Below are 19,703 nucleotides of genomic sequence, written 5' to 3'. Positions count from 1 at the left end.
TATTCTCATCAAAAAGTAAAGCTTTCTTTTAATTATGGTTAATAAATGCTTGAGTTCTACTCCTTTGCTGACTATACACTTTTATCATGGCTCCTTTTCCTATATCGTTCTGCCTTCTTTCCCTTTCTATATATATATTGCCTCTCCAGCGACGTCCTTACATCACTCGGAAATGCCTCAACACTCTATGAGAGCTGGAAGCGTATTCTGCAAACAGTTACCTCGGCTGAAAATGAAGAGCTTCAAAAGACAAAAGAAGAACTTTCTCAGATCCTGACAAATATAGAGCAGGATCTCGAAGACTTGGACGATGCGGTCAAAGCTGTTACTGAGAATCCACAAAAATTCAACCTGACAACAAGGGAGTCCAATGCCAGGAAACAGTTCGTAGATCAGACAAGGAGAAAAGTTCTTGTAACGTCTACCGCTTTTTTTTTTTTTTTTTTTTTTTGAAAAATGTGTTAGCATTAGGCGATGTGGCACTTACATTTCTTATCCTTTATGCACTTGGCTAACCTAGGATATGAAAACAAAATTGGAAAAGCCTGTAAAAGTTGGGGATGCTCAACTGGATAGACTGGCGTTACTGGAAGATAGTGCTGGAAGCTCGAGCCCAAAAGGATATCAGAAGCCAACAAGGCGGGAAAATATGATGTACAGCAATTCAAAATTTGTTGAACAGGAGGCGATACAGCAGCAGGTAATCCAGTTATCATTAGTAGCATATTCGTAATACGTGGATACTATATCCAAAACGATCCAGTTTTAAATCTTTACTAAAGAAATACTATGGTAATGTCGCTTTTCTTTCTATCTTTCCTTTTTTTTGCAGATACTGATGCAAGAGCAGGATCAGCAGTTGGACAGCGTTATGCATACAGTACTCAATATAAGGGAGATCGCAACAACAATGAATGGTGAACTACAGGACCAAACTATGTTATTAGATGATCTGGATGAGCATGTCGATAGAACTTCAGGAAACTTACAGAAGGCAATGAGGCGTATGAATCGTTTTATAAAGCAAAACGAAGGTATTATTAATACATGACATATGTCGATTGACTGATGCTTATGACTAGAGAGGACGTGCGCTGTATGTTGTTATGGTGATTGATAATTGTTAATTTTTCTCGTCTTTTTAGAGTCAGCGTCGTCATGCTGTATTGGAATCTTGATCATAGTTTTGATTATCATGTTAATCCTGGTGATAGCCATATAGTATTATTAATTTCTAGTATTAATTTTTAGTATTATTAATCATTAAAAGAATAGAAAAAAAAAAAAAAAAAAAAAAAAAAAGCGCAGTACGCGCTAAGGAGGTACTGAAGGCTAGAATGCAATGTGAGAGGGATGGTATGCTGCATCCATCATTAACTGATAAGACGATCACAACCGAGAAATTATTCTTATACCGATCGATCGTGGCCGTTAGATTCACACAACTAGTGTTTTGTTAAGAACCTAGGCAAAATGACGTTTCCTATGCTGGGGCAGGACTGTGGGTGATAGAGAGGCATGGAGGGGCAAGGACCAAGCGTAGGCATTTACTCAAGATACCCAGTAAGGAACTGTTCAGCTTGGGAGCCGTGTCTGCATCTTTACCAAATAGCTTAGGCTGTAGGCTGTGTTGCTTTGTCTGGATTGATACGTTATATCTCAACTTGCGGCCTCCTTTCTTTACTCCTTCCCTCAATACGTCACGCGTGAAGCATACGCTCTTGCTCGTCATTGGGCGCTTTGAGCACATGTAGTCGATCAGCTTTGTAAGCGTAGTTCTGCATTGGGAAGAAACACACACATTCCGAATCGGTGTTTTTTTTCCCGCCCCCCCCCAAAAATGATTATTTTTCTGCATAAATATCTCCACAGTCCACATTGTTCTGCTGTGTTTCTCTAATTTCGAATTTCCCCACAATTACTTTGCTTCTTTTCTCTCTTCATACTCCTGTCCTTTTCGATTTTTTTTTTCTACAGAACAAAGCATAAGATAGATAAAATGACGATCAAAGATAATAATATCATTGATGTCACACTTCCCAACTATGGCACCCTACGTGGCCTTGTTGACCAGGCTCGTCAAGTGGCAATCTTCCGTAATGTGCCATATGCCATCGTCCCAGAGCGCTGGCGTGCAGCTGTTAAGGTTGAACCATGGTCCGGTGTTCGAGATGCTACCGAACAAGGGTAAATATATATACATATATATATTGTTATTATCAAGCATTAGAATGAGCTCCAAGGAGCTGTTTGCCTCCAGAAATTATTTTCTTATGCTTTTTGCTCTTTTCTTTTCTTTTTTTTTTTTTTGTGGATTCCTCTTCCCCATAACTCACCTTCATTTAAACTTTAGACCTGTCTGTCCTCAGCAGCCTTCCACGTTCGCACTTAACCTTTTATTGCCAAAAGACGCTGTACCAACTGGAAAGGGCAAGTATGAGTTTGGACTGGACCATGATGAGAAAAACTGTCTCAACCTCAACATTTTTGTGCCTCTCCAAGCCCTTAACGCCCCAGAAGGAACCGAGCCAATTCCCGTCTTAACCTGGATCCATGGTGGAGCTTTCCAAGACGGATCTAATGGATTACCGTTATATGGTACTGCAGCCTTTTTTTTTTTTTTTTTTTTTTTTTTGATTGCGTAATTCAAAAAAGCGCTAACTAACTCAAATACCATGAACCCCTTTTAGATGCAATCAATTTTGTTGAGCACTCCATCCAATTGCAACAACCTGTGATCGTTGTTACTGTCAATTACCGTCTGAATGTCTTTGGATTCCTCGCCTCCAAGGAGCTGGAGCAAGATGCTCAGGAATATTACACTGCCAATTCTTCTCCTACTGTCTCTTACGATCAATCCGTCGGTAACTGGGGCTTGATGGATCAAAAGCTTGCGTTCCAGTGGGTTCGAGAGAATATTTCAGCGTTCGGCGGCAATACAAAGAACGTCATTGCATGGGGTGAGTCTGCAGGATCAATCTCCATTCACTACCATATGCTCTTACCCTCACACCATGGGCTTTTCGACCACGCTATCATGCAATCCGGTACCGTTTCCACGATCTCCCCTATGTTCATCCACACGGATGGCCAGCTTATTTTTGATACTCTCTTGACAAAATTAAACATTCCCTTGGACTTGGACTCTAAAGAAAAGTTGAAGCGCTTGAGAGCCGTGCCAAGTGAGGAATTGAGCATTGTCGGACAAGGCATTGCTGCTAAAGGCTATGGTCCTTTCTACGACGGCGGCAAGGTCATCCCTTCCAAAGTCCCTATCCAAGTTTTGGCTAAGGATCTCTCTGCTTATGATCCTGGTCTCAAATCAGTCCTGATCGGCGCTAATAAGGATGAGGGCTCTGCGTTTACAGGTCTTTTTGGAAACCACAACTTGCAGACATGGCCTCATCTGCTCAACCGGTTTATACCCGATCCACAGATGGCCGCACTCTTCCAATCCGTCTATGGAAATCCAGAGACAGATGCGGATGTGACCAAAATCATTGGGGTCTATACAGGTGATTTCAAGTTTACATATACTACTCAGGTGCTTGTCGACACATTCAAGAGGCTTGATCAACAACGCAGCGAGGCCGGGTTCAAGGTCATTCGATATCATTTTGATGCAGCAACTGAGAAGATGGAGCAACTTGTTCCAGGTCTGGGCGCAATGCATGCAGGCGAATTGCCATACATATTCCTCCCACCTGCAGTCGAAAAGGTCTTGGTAGCATCTGAGTTGGCTCTGGGTAAGGAAATGCAGAAAATCTGGATCTCATTTGCAAACCAAAAAGATGTGGCCGTCAAGTCTGCTGATACCATGAAGACTCCTGTGCTGGAGAATGATGAGGCTATTTTGATTGGAGCTGATCGTCAGATTACACTCGGAAAGAGCGATCGACTGCCGGCTGGGGTATTGAATTATTGGAACAAAATCTCGCACTTTGCAGAACAAAAGGAGCAGTCTGTTCTTAGTGCTTCGACATAAAAAATAAAGTAATAAATATTGGAGGACTTCATGACATCTATCTTTATATTCGACAAATCGAGAAAAAAAAAAAAAAAAAAAAAAAAAAAAAGGCCATTCATAATAACGCTTAACCTTTTTGAAGGATGGATGATAAAGTGGTCAACGGATTTTAATTAAGGTAGTAAGGGATTGTGGTAGTCTGTACAGTTTAATTTAAAGTTGATGAATGCTAAGCATGCCATTCAAGCAGAATACAAGCCATGGCCCTAGCTGATCTCGCTTAAACGTGTGAGCTAGAGGAGCGTTTTGAAATTAGACCCATGGTCTCGCTTGCACCTCCTGCTTCAATAGCATCAGCCAAATCAAGTGCATCATCCGAAAACACAATTGCCCAAGCCAATGTAAATCCTGCTCCGACAAGTACCACACACTGAGAAGGGGTCAAAGTCAAAAGTAGATAACCCATCTCAAAGGCTATAGCAGTCATTATGCTTATAATAAACAGCAGGTAGAAGTGGTTGGGCAGCCAGTTGGAGAAGGATTGGGAACATGATTCTAGCGAGAACGATGCGAGGGATATCAGCAATCACTTTGGCCAGGTAATTAGGGGGTGTGAGCAGATCTGAAGATTTCTCATGCCAAATGGTCAGCTTTTTGTTGCTAAAAGCGACAGATTCCACCGAAATGCTTGCAAAGCAAACATCGAGTGCAATAAAGACGCCAATCTCAGTCTAATGGTCAGTTAGGCTGAATAATCGGGTTTGAGTTGAGATGGAGTCATTGCAAATTTCACATCATATTGTCGACCGAGATAATCATGGAGAAACTGGTGCTGGTTCCAGTAAATCTGCAGATGCGCCCAAAGCAGACACTCTAATGTCGATTATGGTATTTCTCATTGTCAACGAAGGAAGCAGACCCTCATGCCCCTCGCAATGGCGATGACTAGTGGCCAGGCTTTGGGAGTCTGAGGCCCATCAGTTGAGATGGGCCAATGGCATGCTTGCAGTACGTATCTCAAAAATTTATGCAAGCAAAAATCAATGTTTTTTTTTAAGACGACAACATGATGTGGTTTGGCGTGGGAAAGTAGAGTGATTAATACTCATACGCTTCTATAAAGATGAAGAGGAGAATCTTTCGAGGACTCTCTGGAATAACGTACCCCTACTATTCATCTTGTGTCCTCTAAAATTCTTCCTTGCCTTTCCAATATGGTTAATTTGTCATCTTCACCCCAAATCCATGTTGTAAATCAAGGTATCCTCCAAGGCTCCTTGGATTTAAGCAAGCGTGTGGCCCGTTACTTGAATGTCCCATACGGTGTTGTCCAAGAGAGATGGAGACCCGCTGTCAAGCCTGAACCATGGACCGGTGTCCGTGATGCTACTAAACAAGGGTATGTGGCTCAACAACAGCAGTAGTAATAACTAAAGTATTCTGTGGTGGCTGTTCTATTCAATATTCATTGATATCCTGATAAATCTGTGTGTGCTTTACATCTTCCTAAGGCCCATCTGTCCTCAAGGTGAAAGAGAAGACCGCCTTACAAGTAGGATTAGCTCTTGCACACCTGTCGACATTGACGATGAGACCGCCGAGTTCGATGAAAAGCACTGTCTGAACCTTAACATTTTTGTGCATGAGGACACATTGAAGAAGGCAACTACCGAGCCAGCAGTAGCGAATGCTGAAGGTGCAGCTGTCATTGTGTTTATCCATGGAGGTGGGTACCGTGACGGTGCCAATTCTTTGGAACTCTATGGTAAGCTTTGATAGTTCTTAAAATAAGAGTATCCTCTTATCATTATGCTGAAAGAAAGACCGTAAAAAAAAAAAAAGAGAGAGAGAAGGAAAGTACTCAAACAACACCGAGTTTTCCAGATGGTAGCAATCTAGTTCATCAAGCAGCTAAGCTTGGACGTCCTGTGATCGTGGTTGTTCCCAACTATCGACTTAATTTCCATGGGTTCTTCGCTTGCCCTGAGCTTGAAGAGGATATTAAGTCGGATCCAAAGCTCACGACAGACTATGAGCGAGTCGCTGGCAACTGGGGACTTCAAGACCAGCGTCTTGCGTTTGAATGGGTACACAACAATATTGCGACATTTGGTGGCAATCCTTCTAATATCACCGCTATGGGTGAACTGTCTGGTGCTTCAAGTATTGGTTATCACATGTTGATTCCTCAACACCGCGGCCTCTTCCATCAAGCAATCATGCATTCCAGCGCTTCGAATACTCTCCCAACTATTCGATCTCATATGGAAGGGAAGCTCTTTTTCGATTTTTTGGTCGACTACTTTAATATCCCTAAGGAGCTGAGTGGGAAAGAGAAGCTCGAGCTACTAAAAAAAGTACCTAGCAAGGAGTTGGGTCGAGCTGCAGGGTCTAACAAAGTCCGATTGTTCTCACCTTATGTGGATGGTGTGATGATACTTGAAGATATCCGCGTACAGGTCCACAAGGCCGATATGCTCGATCATGGTGTCAAGGCTGTCATGATCGGAAATATGTCGAACGGAGGGGAGATGTTTGTATCATTGACGGGTGCTGATAATCTAAAGGCGTTTTCAAAGATACATAGCAGATTCTGTCCCCCTGATGAAGCTAGCCAACAACTGTGGGAAAAGGTGTATGGGAAAGTGGAGACTGATTTGAACGCAAAACATGCATCTATGCATGTGTTTGAGGATTACATATTCACCTATCCGATTTTCTCCACCTTACGAGCGCTCTCCAAGCGCAAAGATCTGGACAGCACTCAATCATCGTTGCAAAGAGGAGAAGGGCTCAAGCTATATCAGTTCTACTTTGATCGCTCCATCAAGGCAGTAGATGAATCTCACGGTTGGGGTGCACATCATGGTATTGATTTAGTCTATGTGTTTGGTCCAGACTATGCGCTCGAGAAGGTCTTGACTGAAGAAGAAAAGCGATTTTCAGAGCGAGTGCAGACGATGTGGATCCACTTTGCGTATGGAGAGACTGCAGGTATGAAGACGAAAGATGGAGCAGAGCTTTTCCCAGCTAGGATCACACAGCCTGTGGACGATTACAAGCACCATAGTGCTGCTAAAGAAGCTATTGTGTTTACGCCTCAGCTCACTGTCGAAGCAGAACATGCTGTCCGAGAAGGCAAGGATGCGATGGAGCTGTGGGAAAGATCTGAGAAGTGGGTGCATGATACACGCAGGAGCAATAATACTGTGGAAGCTTTGCGTGTTGGGTTCATGGGCGTTGCTCTCCCTGCGGACAAGGAATGAGTTTGATACACTTCTTTACACAAGCCTCACAGAATAGGATTTTACCTAACCAAGCACGCTAGTAAAAAATAAAAGAAAGTGTATTTATGTCGAGTATAGACGTTCATTATGGGTTTCCGCACTCGCTGGTATACTCCTGTGTTGTTACAAAAGAGCTACTTGTCACCAAAACAGGAGAGCTCATACATCTTATAGCAACAGCTAGAATAAGTAGTGGGAACAGCAGGAACAAAACCATCTATCCTTCAGAGAACCCTTACAAAGCCAAGCCTAAAAAGGTATTATTGCCATTAAAAGCATTTCCTGGCTTTCCTTCCAGTTTCAAGCTACCGGTGTTAGTGTCCTCGCCTTCAATGTTTGGCATGTCAATGGCAACATTTGCCATCTGTAGGCTGGATGTAATAAGTAACGAAAGATGATCCAGAGATCGGTATTGGTTCGATAAAAAAAAAATCTAATGTATACATCTACGGCGAGAAGAGCGTATTCGTTGCTTGCATAACTGACAGGAAATTGAGCTAGATCAAAGGCTATGTGCTCATCTGGTAGAGTAGCGTGTATCGCTTTGAGTAGATGATAGCCTTTACGTACTATATTGTAGTGTTAGTAAGGAGAGCATCGCCTTATCCATCGATTGCATGCTTCACTCATTTTGGGCCAGTTATGCCCTTGCTGCTGCAATGACAAGACCTTGGCATCAATACCAAGGTACCCAAAGCTGTGTGTATCTTTTAAAAGTTGCTTTTGCTGACCACCAGTAGGCGTCACTCGTGGCACTTCTTCAATGTCTTAATTGGATGCGTTAGTGACCACATAAAATGGCTAGGAGAAGTCAGGGAATGACGGTACTGGTGCCGATATGATGAGCTGCTTTAATTGATTGGGAACAACGCATTTCCAGATCGCCAAGTGTAAAGTTTCCTTTGGCGCTGCTCAATTTATCCAAAGGTGCTGCCAAAGTACTAAAGAGGGGTATATATTCTCTGAAGTAGTTAAACATTCCAAGGTATCTTTGTACCATTTTGTCATCGGTGGGAGGAGTCCATGATTGAGCAGTAGCGACTTTTTCTGAGTTAATCCTTCCACCATTTGCATCGATGACGAACCCGAGCAACAAGACTTTCATGCGATGGAAATTGCTTTCTCCCCTATTAATAATCGTAAAGGCACTTGTCAGGAGCGTAATCAGCATTTTGACATGCTCAGTGTGCTCTTCAATGCTGTCGAAGAAGATGACAATGTCGTCAACTTAAACGTTAGCGAGTGGAGATCTCCAAGCAATTGAGACATTCCTTTTTGGAAGATACTAGTCATAGGCTGCAACCCGAATGGGGCATAGACAAACATGTATTGCTTATTCATGTTTTTGAATACAGTGTAGGGTTGGCTTGTTTCATCTAGAGGTAATCCGTAATATGCTTGTGACAAGTCAATCGTAGTAAATACCTATGACCTGCAACTCGTTCCAACATTTCGCATACAATGAGCATAGGAAAGTTATCAATATCCACGAGCTGCTTGTTCAGCGTTCCTGGGCCAAGACAGACTCTATATTTAATAATTTCGCCTTCTAAGTTCTTTCTCGCTGCAAGCGTGAGAGAGTTGTTGTAGGGATTGCCTTTAGGCGCCTCAGCGATAATTCCGCTGCCTAACCATTTCTGTACGGTGGCATTGGCATCATCCATTCTACTTGCGCGTAAACCCTACGAGAGTGTTCTTGAATCGCACAGTCATCGTCATCTCTGACTATTAGATGGACTCGCATAATGTCTAATGGGTAGTGACTCTTAGGGCCAATCTGGCTATTGGGGTGTAGGAAGGGCTCAATGGCTAATAAAAACTGCTTCTTCTGTTCGCTGAATTCAGTTTCTAGCTCTTGGTCTTTCATAGTAAAAGGCACAAGTGACGGTTTACTTTCATCAACTAAGAAATCATCCGCTTTTTAAGCAATAACTGTAGCTACGTCATGGGCCTCAAAGCCGAAGCGGTAAAATAGATCTATTCCGATAAGGAAGCCGTAGTATCCCATAGGCATTACGCTGACTCTGCACTCAACTGTGCGATTATTACAAGATAGAGTAATAGCATCTATTGTACTAACATTTTGAAAGCCAATCATCTGCAAATTTAATTACAATACTTTCCGAAGAGTACACCCGTGGGTTGTAGCCCACAGCCTCAACAATTGACTTATTCTGTCTGCGAAGGTATTTGCACCTTCACGTGGTAAGACAGCAAGGTCTGTTATCTAGAAGAGATCGTCAGTCAAGAAATTGAGGTAGTACGTTTCAAAAGCCTTGAGAAAACCGGTGGTAGTTCTGGCCACCTTTAGAGCAATTTCCTTCGCGGGTTCATTGTCCAGTTAAATTTTAAGCGTAGAGGCATTCGCCTTCTTTCCCAGCTGAGTCCTTGAGAAATGGAATCGCTTCGTTTTCTGTCAAGTTTTGGATATACGTCTACATCGGAGCCTCAAAGCTCTAGAGGAGCCATACTTTAATATGCCTACAGTCGGCATCATCAATGGCAGTAGTGATGCATTTGCAGTGCAGTCTCAAACAAATATGCAGAAGGAATGATGAGGTTTCATAGAGCTGAGATTTTCTGAACTACAGTATCATTTTCATCCTCTACAGCTTTGGATGGCGCAGAGTCAGGAGGCATTTTGATATAGCATATGTAAGCACACTTTAATATCAATAAAAAACAATGGTAAGAGATGAGAACAGAAGTACCGAATCATAAATAAACTAAAAGTACAAATATTTTGACCTTCTGACGGTGCAAACCATTTGGATTTGTAACTAAACTCGTAGAGAGATGAAGAAGAGCTTTCTACGACTCTTTATTGACTCAATATAGTCTCTACCGATAGAACTTCTAGCTCTGGTTCTCATCGTTTACCTTTCTGCTTGATGGGATTATTTTGATGTTGTTTGCCCACCTTGATAAGTATACGCATGAATAGGGGGCTATTAATGCAAGAAAAAAAAAAAAGATTACTGCTTTGCATTGGATCAGAGGATAAAAAGTATCAACATCCCCCCTCTTTATCACTCTTTGCGACTTCAATTTTTTTCTTTACCATCCAATATGGTTAATTTGTCATCTTCACCCCAAATCCATGTTGTAAATCAAGGTATCCTCCAAGGCTCCTTCGATTCAAGCAAGCGTGTGGCCCGTTACTTGAATGTCCCATACGGTGTTGTCCAAGAGAGATGGAGACCCGCTGTCAAGCCTGAACCATGGACCGGTGTCCGTGATGCTACTAAACAAGGGTATGTGGCTCAACAACAGCAGTAGTAGTAACTAAAGTGTTCTGTGGTGGCTGTTCTATTCAATATTCATTGATATCCTGATAAATCTGTGTGTGCTTTTCATCTTCCTAAGACCCATCTGTCCTCAAGGTGAAAGAGAAGACCGCTTTACAAGTAGGATTAGCTCTTGCACACCTGTCGACATTGACGATGAGACCGCCGAGTTCGATGAAAAGCACTGTCTGAACCTTAACATTTTTGTGCATGAGGACACATTGAAGAAGGCAACTACCGAGCCAGCAGTAGCGAATGCTGAAGGTGCAGCTGTCATTGTGTTTATCCATGGAGGTGGGTACCGTGACGGTGCCAATTCTTTGGAACTCTATGGTAAGCTTTGATAGTTCTTAAAATAAGAGTATCCTCTTATCATTATGCTGAAAGAAAGACCGTAAAAAAAAAAAAAGAGAGAGAGAAGGAAAGTACTCAAACAACACCGAGTTTTCCAGATGGTAGCAATCTAGTTCATCAAGCAGCTAAGCTTGGACGTCCTGTGATCGTGGTTGTTCCCAACTATCGACTTAATTTCCATGGGTTCTTCGCTTGCCCTGAGCTTGAAGAGGATATTAAGTCGGATCCAAAGCTCACGACAGACTATGAGCGAGTCGCTGGCAACTGGGGACTTCAAGACCAGCGTCTTGCGTTTGAATGGGTACACAACAATATTGCGACATTTGGTGGCAATCCTTCTAATATCACCGCTATGGGTGAGCTATGTGGTGCTTCGAGTATTGGCTATCATATGTTGATTCCTCAACACCGCGGCCTCTTCCATCAGGCAATCATGCATTCCAGCGCTTCGAATGGTCTCCCAACTATTCGATCTCATATGGAAGGGAAGCTCTTTTTCGATTTTTTGGTCGACTACTTTAATATCCCTAAGGAGCTGAGTGGGAAAGAGAAGCTCGAGCTACTAAAAAAAGTACCTAGCAAGGAGTTGGGTCGAGCTGCAGGGTCTAACAAAGTCCGATTGTTCTCACCTTATGTGGATGGTGTGATGATACTTGAAGATATCCGCGTACAGGTCCACAAGGCCGATATGCTCGATCATGGTGTCAAGGCTGTCATGATCGGAAATATGTCGAACGGAGGGGAGATGTTTTTATCAGTGATTGGTGCTGATAATCTAAAGGCATTTTCAAGGATACAAAGCAAATTTTGTCCCCCTGATGAAGCTAGCCAACAACTGTGGGAAAAGGTGTATGGGAAAGTTAAGACTAACTTGAGCGCAAAACTAGGATCTATGCATGTGTTTGAGCATCACACATTCGCCTATCCGATTTTCTCCACCTTACGAGCGCTCTCCAAGCGCAAAGATCTGGACAGTACTCACTCATCGTTGCAAGGAGGAGAAGGACTCAAGCTATATCAGTTCTACTTTGATAGCTGCATCAAGGCAATGGATGAATCTCACGGTTGGGGTGCACATCATGGTATTGATTTAGTCTATGTGTTTGGTCCAGACTATGCGCTCGAGAAGGTCTTGACTGAAGAAGAAAAGCGATTTTCAGAGCGAGTGCAGACGATGTGGATCCACTTTGCGTATGGAGAGACTGCAGGTATGAAGACGAAAGATGGAGCAGAGCTTTTCCCAGCTAGGATCACACAGCCTGTGGACGATTACAAGCACCATAGTGCTGCTAAAGAAGCTATTGTGTTTACGCCTCAGCTCACTGTCGAAGCAGAACATGCTGTCCGAGAAGGCAAGGATGCGATGGAGCTGTGGGAAAGATCTGAGAAGTGGGTGCATGATACACGCAGGAGCAATAATACTGTAGAAGCTTTGCGTGTTGGGTTCATGGGCGTTGCTCTCCCTGAAGATATAGGCTGGAATTGATGGAAAGCAGAACATTGCTCCACTGAGCACTGTAAAATAAAACAAGGTTTTTCTCCGAAACAGGGAAAAGGATTAATTTTTCGTCCACAAGGTGTTTCCCTCTCTCTCTTTTTATCAAGAAATTGTATCAAGTATGTTTGTGCATCCATTGCAGCATCCGTGTCATCTAACTATCCATCCATCTGTCTATCCATTAAACCATTATACATACGATGTATCGCATCTATTATTTCTATTTGGCAGTTACTTTTCTTCATCCATGAGCTCCTTCTGGCTATCAGGATTTGCGCTCAATTGATGAAAGAGAAACGTTTCCCAATGAAATAAATGTCACAACAAATGCTTACCAATAAATTTCACTTTTTATTATTAGCATGCCACCAAAGTTGGACCCTAATGAGATCAAGATCATCTACCTCCGTGCTACCGGAGGAGAGGTTGGAGCTTCGTCTGCTCTTGCCCCAAAGATTGGTCCTCTCGGTCTCTCGCCCAAGAAGGTTGGTGAAGATATTGCCAAGGCCACTCAGGACTGGAAGGGTCTTCGTGTTACTGTTCAATTGACCATCCAGAACCGTCAGGCCGCTGTCTCGGTCGTCCCTTCGGCTTCCTCGTTGGTGATCAAGGCCCTCAAGGAGGCTCCCCGTGACCGCAAGAAGGAGAAGAACATTAAGCACAACGGCAACATCTCGATCGATGATGTTATTGAGATTGCACGTATCATGCGCCCCAAGTCCATGGCTCGCGAGCTCTCTGGTACTGTCAAGGAGATTCTTGGAACTGCATTCTCGGTCGGATGCACTGTCGATGGCCAGAATCCTAAGGACGTCGGCGATGCCATCGATGCCGGTGAGATTGAGATTCCCGTAAGTTTTTTTTTTTTTTTTTTTTTTTTTTTGTGCCTGATGTTCTTCATCACCTTAACACTGTAATACACAATCTAATTGTTTCTATGAATTACTATTTTCTTTAGGAGGCTTAAATATCTTGTTTGATTCCTCTCTTCCTTCCTTACTTAATCCATTCGCTGTTGCAGAGTAGTAATAAACCATGCTTTTAAGCTTGGATAATTCTCTTGGGCAACAAAGTCCTTTGTGACTACTCTTTTTTATCCCTCTTTTCTTTATGTTTCTCTGGTTGTACTTTGCGCAAAGCGAAGAGGAGGGTTTTTTTTTTTTTTTTTTTTTTTGATGTTTCCAAACTATGAAAGAATCAGGATCAAAGTGGATGTACTTTTTGATACGTTATACTGCCTACGAACGAAAAAAAGTGGAAAAAAAAAAAATAACTGTCATGATAAAGCAGTATGAATCCAGGAGATAAATATTAGTATCTAAGGAGAGAAAAGGATGAAACGGAGATGAATGATAGATCATTTTGGAAAAAAAAAAAGCTTTTGTTCTGCTTGAGGCGAAGCATATAAGGAAGAAAGAATGAATGAATGAAAACGGGAAGATTGTCCAGATGTAAGCCAAGTCAAGGAACAAAGGTAACATTAATGAAAAATTAGTTAGATGGTTACAACAAATGCAACAAGTAATAAACTGTTTGGTATTAAAGTCTGAACACAGTCGCGACAAGATAAACATTACGGAACGAAAAACTAAATCAAAGGCAATGGGTTCATATCATATATTTCCATACCATAATTGCTGACTCCTCTCTTACAAATTGAGACTTCATGAATTGTGTTGCAACTATTGTAAATGTATTCATTCTGAAATTTTGAAGTTTTGTAAAAGCAAGAGTAATCTTATACCCGTTTTCTCGTCTAGACGCATACTTTTTTTCACTTCATGAAGTATATAGATATAGAAAATATTGATCTCTTCATTAATATTGTTTTTAAGTTGGCGAATCTCTTTTATTGTTGATCTGAAAGCAATAGGCTTGGATATTGAAAGAATGCATCTGTGAATGGGAAATACAGAAAATGCGTGGGATATAAGCTAAAAAAAAAAAAAAAAAAGTGACTTTCTCCAAGACTCCACTAATGTTTATGTTAAGTATTATGAGCTCATTATTCATGGCTTTTCGTTCATTTGCTCATTCGCTGTCGCATCTTTGGTCTGTTACGAAAGAGTTACTTATTACCAAAGCAGGAGCACTCATACAGGTGATTGCACCAACTAAAATAAAACGGCGGGATCAGCTAGAGAACAAAGAGAACAACATTAATAGTACTGGATCCCTTTACATATCCCATATAACCCAGATACATACGAACAGCTGAGAAAAAAAAAAAAATGTGGGCTACATTGGAAAAACTCTCGCTTTCACCTGGAGCTGTTTCAAATTCTTCACAATCGACCAAGATGGTTTTGGTTGCTGCAGCAGCCTCTGTCAGTACTGCAGCCGTCTTGTTAGGATATCAGGGTTTGCAGCGGCGTAACAAGAACGGTCGTTCATTGACTCTGAAGAAAAACAAGCCAACGTCGGATCCTGTCCTTGACATGGAGTCATTAGAGCATATCAGTCATGATGGATACAAACAACAGCAACATAGATATCAGAAGCAGCAGACTACTGGCAAAAAAGTAGAATTCAGTGAGGAACTGATCCAAGAGCAATTGGCTAGGAACATTGCGTTCTTGGGCGAGGAAGGTGTCCAGAAACTACGTGATTCTTTTGTGATTGTTGTTGGAGCAGGTAAGGAAATAAGAAGAAGAAGAAGAAGAAGAAGAAGAAGAAGAAGAAAAAGAAGGAGAAAAGGAAGAAGAATAAGAAGAATAAATTGTGATTTCATGATTTTCAGCTCTCCAAATTGTGTTCTCTCTAATTGTTAAGACACGAGAGTGAAGATCGAATGTTTTTATTTTTATCTTTATTAACCATGATCCATATGAATGATAAATAATATTAGGTGGAGTTGGGAGCTGGGCCGCTAGTATGCTTATCAAGAGTGGCGTTGGCAAAATCCGGATCATTGATTTTGATCAGATTTCATTAACAGGATTGAATCTTCATGCGAGTGCTAGTCGCTTGGACATTGGCAAACCCAAGGCCATAGCTTTAAAAGAGTATTTCAGGGAAATTGCGCCTTGGGCGGAGGTAGATGCTCATGTGGAACGACTTGATAAGGATTCGGCCGCTAGACTTCTTGCAGACAAACCAGATTATGTTGTTGATGCCATTGGAGATCTAGGAACAAAGTTACAGTTACTCAAGTATTGTCACGAGAACCAGATCCCTGCGATTAGCTCGCTTAGTGCTGGCATCAAGGCAGACCCTTCTCGCGTGCTGATCAGTGATATCTCTGAGACTTTTGGTAAAAACAACCTTTTTGTTTTTTTTATTGGTATTAAAGATTAATATTAGGATTAGTGTTATCATTATTATTTCTTACTTGTCGCTTATCTCTCTTTCCTTTTTATCCTTTGCTTGCTTCATAGAGGATCCTTTGGCGAAAGTGGTGCGTCGCAGATTAAAGAGACTTGGCGTGGACTATGGCATTGAAGTTGTCTATTCTTCAGAGAAACCTTATAAAATCAAGCCTAAAAAGACATCATTGCCATTAACAGGATCAGAGACGCCAGACAATGGATATCGGATCCTTCCTGACTTTCCTTCCAATACCAAGCTGCCAGTGTTGGTGCCTTTGCCTGCCATGTTTGGTATGTCGATGGCAACATTTATCATCTGTAAGCTAGGAGGCTGGGAGATGGAGCCGTTATCAGTCAAGTTCCGGATGGAGCTCTATCAGCGTCTACATCGGAATCTCAAGGCTCTAGAGGAGACACGCTTCAACATGCCTGTAGACAATAGTAATAACGACAGCGACGATGATGGCAACGGCAAGTTCCCATTGAATCGCCATGATATTGGATACCTTGTGGAGGAAATGTTCCGAAGCAGAAGCGCCATCTCGGCTAGTATGGACAAGATCGCGATCTGTCGGTGGAGAAGAGATGAGAAGCTGAGTCTGCTGAATGCAGTTGTCTTGACTGAACGGGAGATGGAAAGGCATTTGGCATTACCTAAGGATGCAGATTTGTTGGAGGTCTATGGAAAGGATGTGGTTGATTATGTAGAAGGGCGGTATAAAGAGGAGGAACAGATCAGCCATATGTAACCATCATCTATCACTTCATTCTAATTAAAAAAAAAAAAAAAAAAAAAAAGTGCGCGCATTTGAACTTGTGCTTGCTTTTCTTTATTTACAAAAGTATATATTTGACTGTGCTCGAAATGAAAGTAGTGAGAGGATGTGCATAAGGAAGACTTTTTTAATTTTTTCCTATGGTCTAAGCACTCTCGGTAATAAAAGACACGCCCTTGGAAATGTTGGCTTTGAGTTCTGGGAAGGCATTGTCCAAGAGTGTTTGTTCATACGCAGAGACCGTGGGCAAAGGCAAGATTCTACTCACACCTTCAGGACCAAACTCGACATCTTGAGCGAAATATTCTAGTCCAGTCTTCTCCTTGAATGAAGCTGTGGCCTGTGGATCCGCATCCAGGTTCACGTAGGTGGACTCGATCAATCCTTGTTTACCGCCGATAACGGCGTCAAGCAATGCCAGAGTGAATCGGGCACCTGCATAGGCCATTGAGAGAGTTGCAGATCCAGCGCCATCTTTAGCTTTTACGACCTCATCTCCTCCATATTGGATACGGTGTGTCAGGGCATCGAGTTGTTCCTTTGAGAGGGAGTCTACGAACCCATGAGGGAGTTTAGACAACAGAGGGACGATGGTGACACCCGAGTGGCCACCAACAACGGTGACACGGGTTGCAGGATCGATCTTGGGATTAACTTCGGAAACAAATCTGGAAGATCGCACTACATCCAATGTGCTAATTCCGAAGACCCTAATTAATGACAATAACAAAAACTTTGTGGGTTAGATAAGACAGATCCTTTATCATGAGCAATTGTAGAAAAAAAAAAAAAAAAAAAAAAAGTGGAGAAAAAATGGGGCTTTGCTTATCGTAAAACATTATTAATTATCCCCACGCAGTGCTCAGTTCATTTTTTTCTTTGTGGGTGGATCCGCAAGCCGTAAATAGATAACGGAGTGAGATGAAAGAAACTTACCTTTTAGGATTAAAGATACCGTGCTTCTTAAAGACTTCACAGACAATGGGTACAGTTGAATTGACGGGGTTCGAAATGACAAGCACGAACGCGTTGGGGCAGTTTCTGACAACGCCTTCAGCCAAATCGCGCACAATACCCGCGTTGATCTAGAATAATAATAATAATAAAAAAAAAAAGACAAGTTGTCAGTTAAAAAAAAAAAAAAAAAAAAAAAAAAAAAAATTACAAAACCAAATGCAATAAACGGGAGGGTTTGTTACCTTGAAGAGATCATCTCGAGTCATACCAGGCTTACGAGGCACACCTGCGGGAATAACGACTGTATGTGCGTTCTTTAGGGCCTCATCCATGCTCTCCTTACCATGGCCTGTGACCTTGGACTTTGTGTTGATATGTGACAGATCTGCGGCGACACCAGCTGCATTCACCACGTCATAAAGAGCCAAATGCGAAATTAAATCCGATTGCTTCAAGAGCAAAGACAAAGGCTGACCGATACCACCAGCAGCACCGCAAATGACGACTATATTATAAAATTATAACAGCAATAATAATAATAATCGTATTAGTGAACAAAGGAATTAATGTAAAAGAAAGGTATGATAAATAGGAATGTTTTTTTTTTTTTTTTTTTTTTTCCTCCTTTCTCGCTCATTACCTTTAACCATGTTGTTAGGAGCTGGAGACTAAGTCCAGTCAAGGCAATAGTATATAATAATGATAGGAAATCAAAGAAATGTTAGACATACATATACTTAATAGTTGTAACAAATGGTGATAACAATAACAATAGCAATATCAATAGCAATAGCAATAGGAAAGCAATAGCGAAAGTAATAGCAATTATGGGGGGGGGACATACAAAAAATAGAAGAAGTATAGAGGTGAAAAGAGTGGTTTGGTGAAATGAGAAAAGAATGAGGAAGAAGGAAGAAAGGAATGAGAAGAGAAAGAGAGAGGAGAGGATGCTATTTGAAGGAAAGACCTGACAATGAGAGTCAAAGACAAAGTTCGAGTTTGTTCAAAAAGGTTTATTTTTTGCAGCTGGAGCGGATAGACAAATCATGTTCTACATCGAGAACCTGTTCTCCAATCGTAATCTTCTTTTCATCATTCTCTCACGCTCACGCTCAACAGATTCAGCCATTGAAAACGTCTTTCTAGAGAACAGCGCTGCTTCAATCGGATCTCCCAAGGCAAATAAATTGTGGAATAGCATGACACATGTAAAAATAAGAAAAGATCGACAAAAAAAACATGCATTGCAGTTTTCTTTTTCCTAAACATCTTGCGGAATTTCAATCCATCAAAGGGACACAAGAACCATGGAATCATTGACAGATTCATATCATCTCAACCATCTCTACTATCAGACTTACCATTCCGTATGTCATGTACTTTACAAAGGAAAAGGAGAAAAAAGAAAGATATATTATACAAGCGACGATAAAGAGTTACGAGTTGGATATGGGAAATCAAAAAAAAAGCTATCCCTTTTTATACCCAATTGAACGGCCACTGTTCGTTATCCAACAAGACAATGATGCCCTTATTCGATACACTTGTGCATACGTCGGTCCCCTTCCGCACCTTGAAAGGGTGGAAGCGGAATTGACTTGGACACCAGGGCTTTTTTTTTTTTTTTTTTTTTTTTTTTTCGTGCATTTGCAGCTACAATGACATAGGATGACGGTTAGAATTCATTTTAATTTTAAGCTAAAAAATCTCGGAAATGAACGGTAGCGAAACTCCCCTCTTAGACTTTGTCGCGTATTTTTCCGTGTTGGTCCTAATGATTGTTACTGCAGCTTGTGAAAGAGAAGGAGGAAAAAAAAAAAAGAGCATGGACATGTCTACAACCTTTTGTTCTCAATACAATTTAGAGCCTTTGCAGCTTTGCACATGTTATTGGATTTCCAAAATGCTGCACCATACATTTCATTTTACAGAAAAGGACATCCGCTTCTCTTTTTCTGTCCAGACTCTCCTCAATAAGGAATAGCTTAGCGTTTTCTTCAATTGTAATCATCCTCCGTGTCTTTTTTTTTTTTGATACAACAATACCTGAGGAATTGGCCGTGATATAAAGCCTTATAAATCGTATTTCGTCATTGTTGGTTTCCTGCACAGCTTGTATTCAAACGAGGAAAAGAAAAACAATATTCTAATGTTTTTTCATGTGCGACATTTCAACTTTTTTTAAACACGCGTTTCCGTTAAAATATTTGTAACAAAAAAAAAAAAAAAAAAAAATCAATGCAACAATGAACATTGTCACAGTATGGTG

The 19,703-nt window shown here is 41.5% G+C and overlaps 8 protein-coding genes across 8 annotated transcripts; 6 read left to right on the top strand and 2 right to left on the bottom strand.

Annotated features, from left to right (window-relative positions):
* Positions 1–45: 45 nt before the first annotated feature.
* Positions 46–1,051, top strand: BCR41DRAFT_311301 (t-SNARE; the record flags this gene model as incomplete). The annotated part of the gene is made up of 2 exons (XM_022021027.1): positions 46–387; positions 833–1,051. The coding sequence occupies 2 exons, from the start codon at positions 46–48 to the stop codon at positions 1,049–1,051; spliced, it is 561 nt and encodes a 186-aa protein (XP_021877707.1).
* Positions 1,052–1,903: 852 nt separating this feature from the next.
* Positions 1,904–4,012, top strand: BCR41DRAFT_340636 (Alpha/Beta hydrolase protein). Its single transcript, XM_022022203.1, has 3 exons — positions 1,904–2,187; positions 2,354–2,598; positions 2,691–4,012. Exons 1-3 carry the CDS (start codon positions 2,000–2,002, stop codon positions 3,983–3,985), a joined length of 1,728 nt encoding a protein of 575 aa, XP_021877706.1. The 5' UTR covers positions 1,904–1,999; the 3' UTR covers positions 3,986–4,012.
* A 172-nt stretch (positions 4,013–4,184) lies between these two features.
* On the bottom strand, positions 4,185–4,866 carry BCR41DRAFT_425022 (hypothetical protein; the record flags this gene model as incomplete). Its single annotated transcript, XM_022030520.1, has 3 exons — positions 4,185–4,397; positions 4,471–4,698; positions 4,795–4,866. 3 exons carry the CDS (start codon positions 4,864–4,866, stop codon positions 4,248–4,250), a joined length of 450 nt encoding a protein of 149 aa, XP_021877705.1. The 3' UTR covers positions 4,185–4,247.
* Positions 4,867–5,106: 240 nt separating this feature from the next.
* On the top strand, positions 5,107–7,328 carry BCR41DRAFT_389120 (Alpha/Beta hydrolase protein). The gene is made up of 3 exons (XM_022028090.1): positions 5,107–5,366; positions 5,479–5,732; positions 5,852–7,328. The coding sequence occupies exons 1-3, from the start codon at positions 5,182–5,184 to the stop codon at positions 7,231–7,233; spliced, it is 1,821 nt and encodes a 606-aa protein (XP_021877704.1). The 5' UTR covers positions 5,107–5,181; the 3' UTR covers positions 7,234–7,328.
* Positions 7,329–10,323: 2,995 nt separating this feature from the next.
* Positions 10,324–12,381, top strand: BCR41DRAFT_389119 (Alpha/Beta hydrolase protein; the record flags this gene model as incomplete). The annotated part of the gene is made up of 3 exons (XM_022028089.1): positions 10,324–10,508; positions 10,621–10,874; positions 10,994–12,381. The coding sequence occupies 3 exons, from the start codon at positions 10,324–10,326 to the stop codon at positions 12,379–12,381; spliced, it is 1,827 nt and encodes a 608-aa protein (XP_021877703.1).
* An 84-nt stretch (positions 12,382–12,465) lies between these two features.
* Positions 12,466–13,544, top strand: BCR41DRAFT_360688 (60S ribosomal protein L12). The gene is made up of 3 exons (XM_022025408.1): positions 12,466–12,512; positions 12,755–13,244; positions 13,352–13,544. The coding sequence occupies exons 2-3, from the start codon at positions 12,756–12,758 to the stop codon at positions 13,358–13,360; spliced, it is 498 nt and encodes a 165-aa protein (XP_021877702.1). The 5' UTR covers positions 12,466–12,512; position 12,755; the 3' UTR covers positions 13,361–13,544.
* A 981-nt stretch (positions 13,545–14,525) lies between these two features.
* Positions 14,526–16,458, top strand: BCR41DRAFT_360686 (hypothetical protein). Its single transcript, XM_022025407.1, has 3 exons — positions 14,526–15,027; positions 15,242–15,646; positions 15,771–16,458. Exons 1-3 carry the CDS (start codon positions 14,625–14,627, stop codon positions 16,448–16,450), a joined length of 1,488 nt encoding a protein of 495 aa, XP_021877701.1. The 5' UTR covers positions 14,526–14,624; the 3' UTR covers positions 16,451–16,458.
* A 46-nt stretch (positions 16,459–16,504) lies between these two features.
* BCR41DRAFT_360685 (malate dehydrogenase, NAD-dependent) lies at positions 16,505–18,335 on the bottom strand. The gene is made up of 4 exons (XM_022025406.1): positions 18,075–18,335; positions 17,677–17,939; positions 17,414–17,562; positions 16,505–17,187 (listed from the first exon to the last, which is right to left on the bottom strand). The coding sequence occupies exons 1-4, from the start codon at positions 18,082–18,084 to the stop codon at positions 16,623–16,625; spliced, it is 987 nt and encodes a 328-aa protein (XP_021877700.1). The 5' UTR covers positions 18,085–18,335; the 3' UTR covers positions 16,505–16,622.
* Between the last annotated feature and the right edge of the window lie 1,368 nt (positions 18,336–19,703).

The sequence above is a fragment of the Lobosporangium transversale genome (assembly GCF_002105155.1).
Source record: "Lobosporangium transversale strain NRRL 3116 chromosome Unknown BCR41scaffold_44, whole genome shotgun sequence".
NCBI classification, from domain to species: Eukaryota; Fungi; Mortierellomycota; class Mortierellomycetes; order Mortierellales; family Mortierellaceae; genus Lobosporangium; species Lobosporangium transversale.
This window is presented reverse-complemented; position numbering and strand designations above follow the sequence as displayed.

Bases quoted from the DNA above. Each gene is read 5' to 3' on its own strand.
- BCR41DRAFT_340636 (XM_022022203.1), top strand. From the start codon at position 2,000: ATGACGATCAAAGATAATAATATCATTGATGTCACACTTCCCAACTAT. The intron at 2,188-2,353 runs GTAAATATATAT...TTTAAACTTTAG, and splicing joins CGAGATGCTACCGAACAAGG to ACCTGTCTGTCCTCAGCAGC. The intron at 2,599-2,690 runs GTACTGCAGCCT...AACCCCTTTTAG, and splicing joins TAATGGATTACCGTTATATG to ATGCAATCAATTTTGTTGAG.
- BCR41DRAFT_389120 (XM_022028090.1), top strand. From the start codon at position 5,182: ATGGTTAATTTGTCATCTTCACCCCAAATCCATGTTGTAAATCAAGGT. The intron at 5,367-5,478 runs GTATGTGGCTCA...CATCTTCCTAAG, and splicing joins CGTGATGCTACTAAACAAGG to GCCCATCTGTCCTCAAGGTG. The intron at 5,733-5,851 runs GTAAGCTTTGAT...CGAGTTTTCCAG, and splicing joins CAATTCTTTGGAACTCTATG to ATGGTAGCAATCTAGTTCAT.
- BCR41DRAFT_360688 (XM_022025408.1), top strand. From the start codon at position 12,756: ATGCCACCAAAGTTGGACCCTAATGAGATCAAGATCATCTACCTCCGT.
- BCR41DRAFT_360686 (XM_022025407.1), top strand. From the start codon at position 14,625: ATGTGGGCTACATTGGAAAAACTCTCGCTTTCACCTGGAGCTGTTTCA. The intron at 15,028-15,241 runs GTAAGGAAATAA...AAATAATATTAG, and splicing joins TGTGATTGTTGTTGGAGCAG to GTGGAGTTGGGAGCTGGGCC. The intron at 15,647-15,770 runs GTAAAAACAACC...CTTGCTTCATAG, and splicing joins TGATATCTCTGAGACTTTTG to AGGATCCTTTGGCGAAAGTG.
- BCR41DRAFT_360685 (XM_022025406.1), bottom strand. The intron at 17,563-17,676 runs GTAACAAACCCT...TTATTATTCTAG, and splicing joins CTCGAGATGATCTCTTCAAG to ATCAACGCGGGTATTGTGCG. The intron at 17,188-17,413 runs GTAAGTTTCTTT...GTCATTAATTAG, and splicing joins GGTATCTTTAATCCTAAAAG to GGTCTTCGGAATTAGCACAT.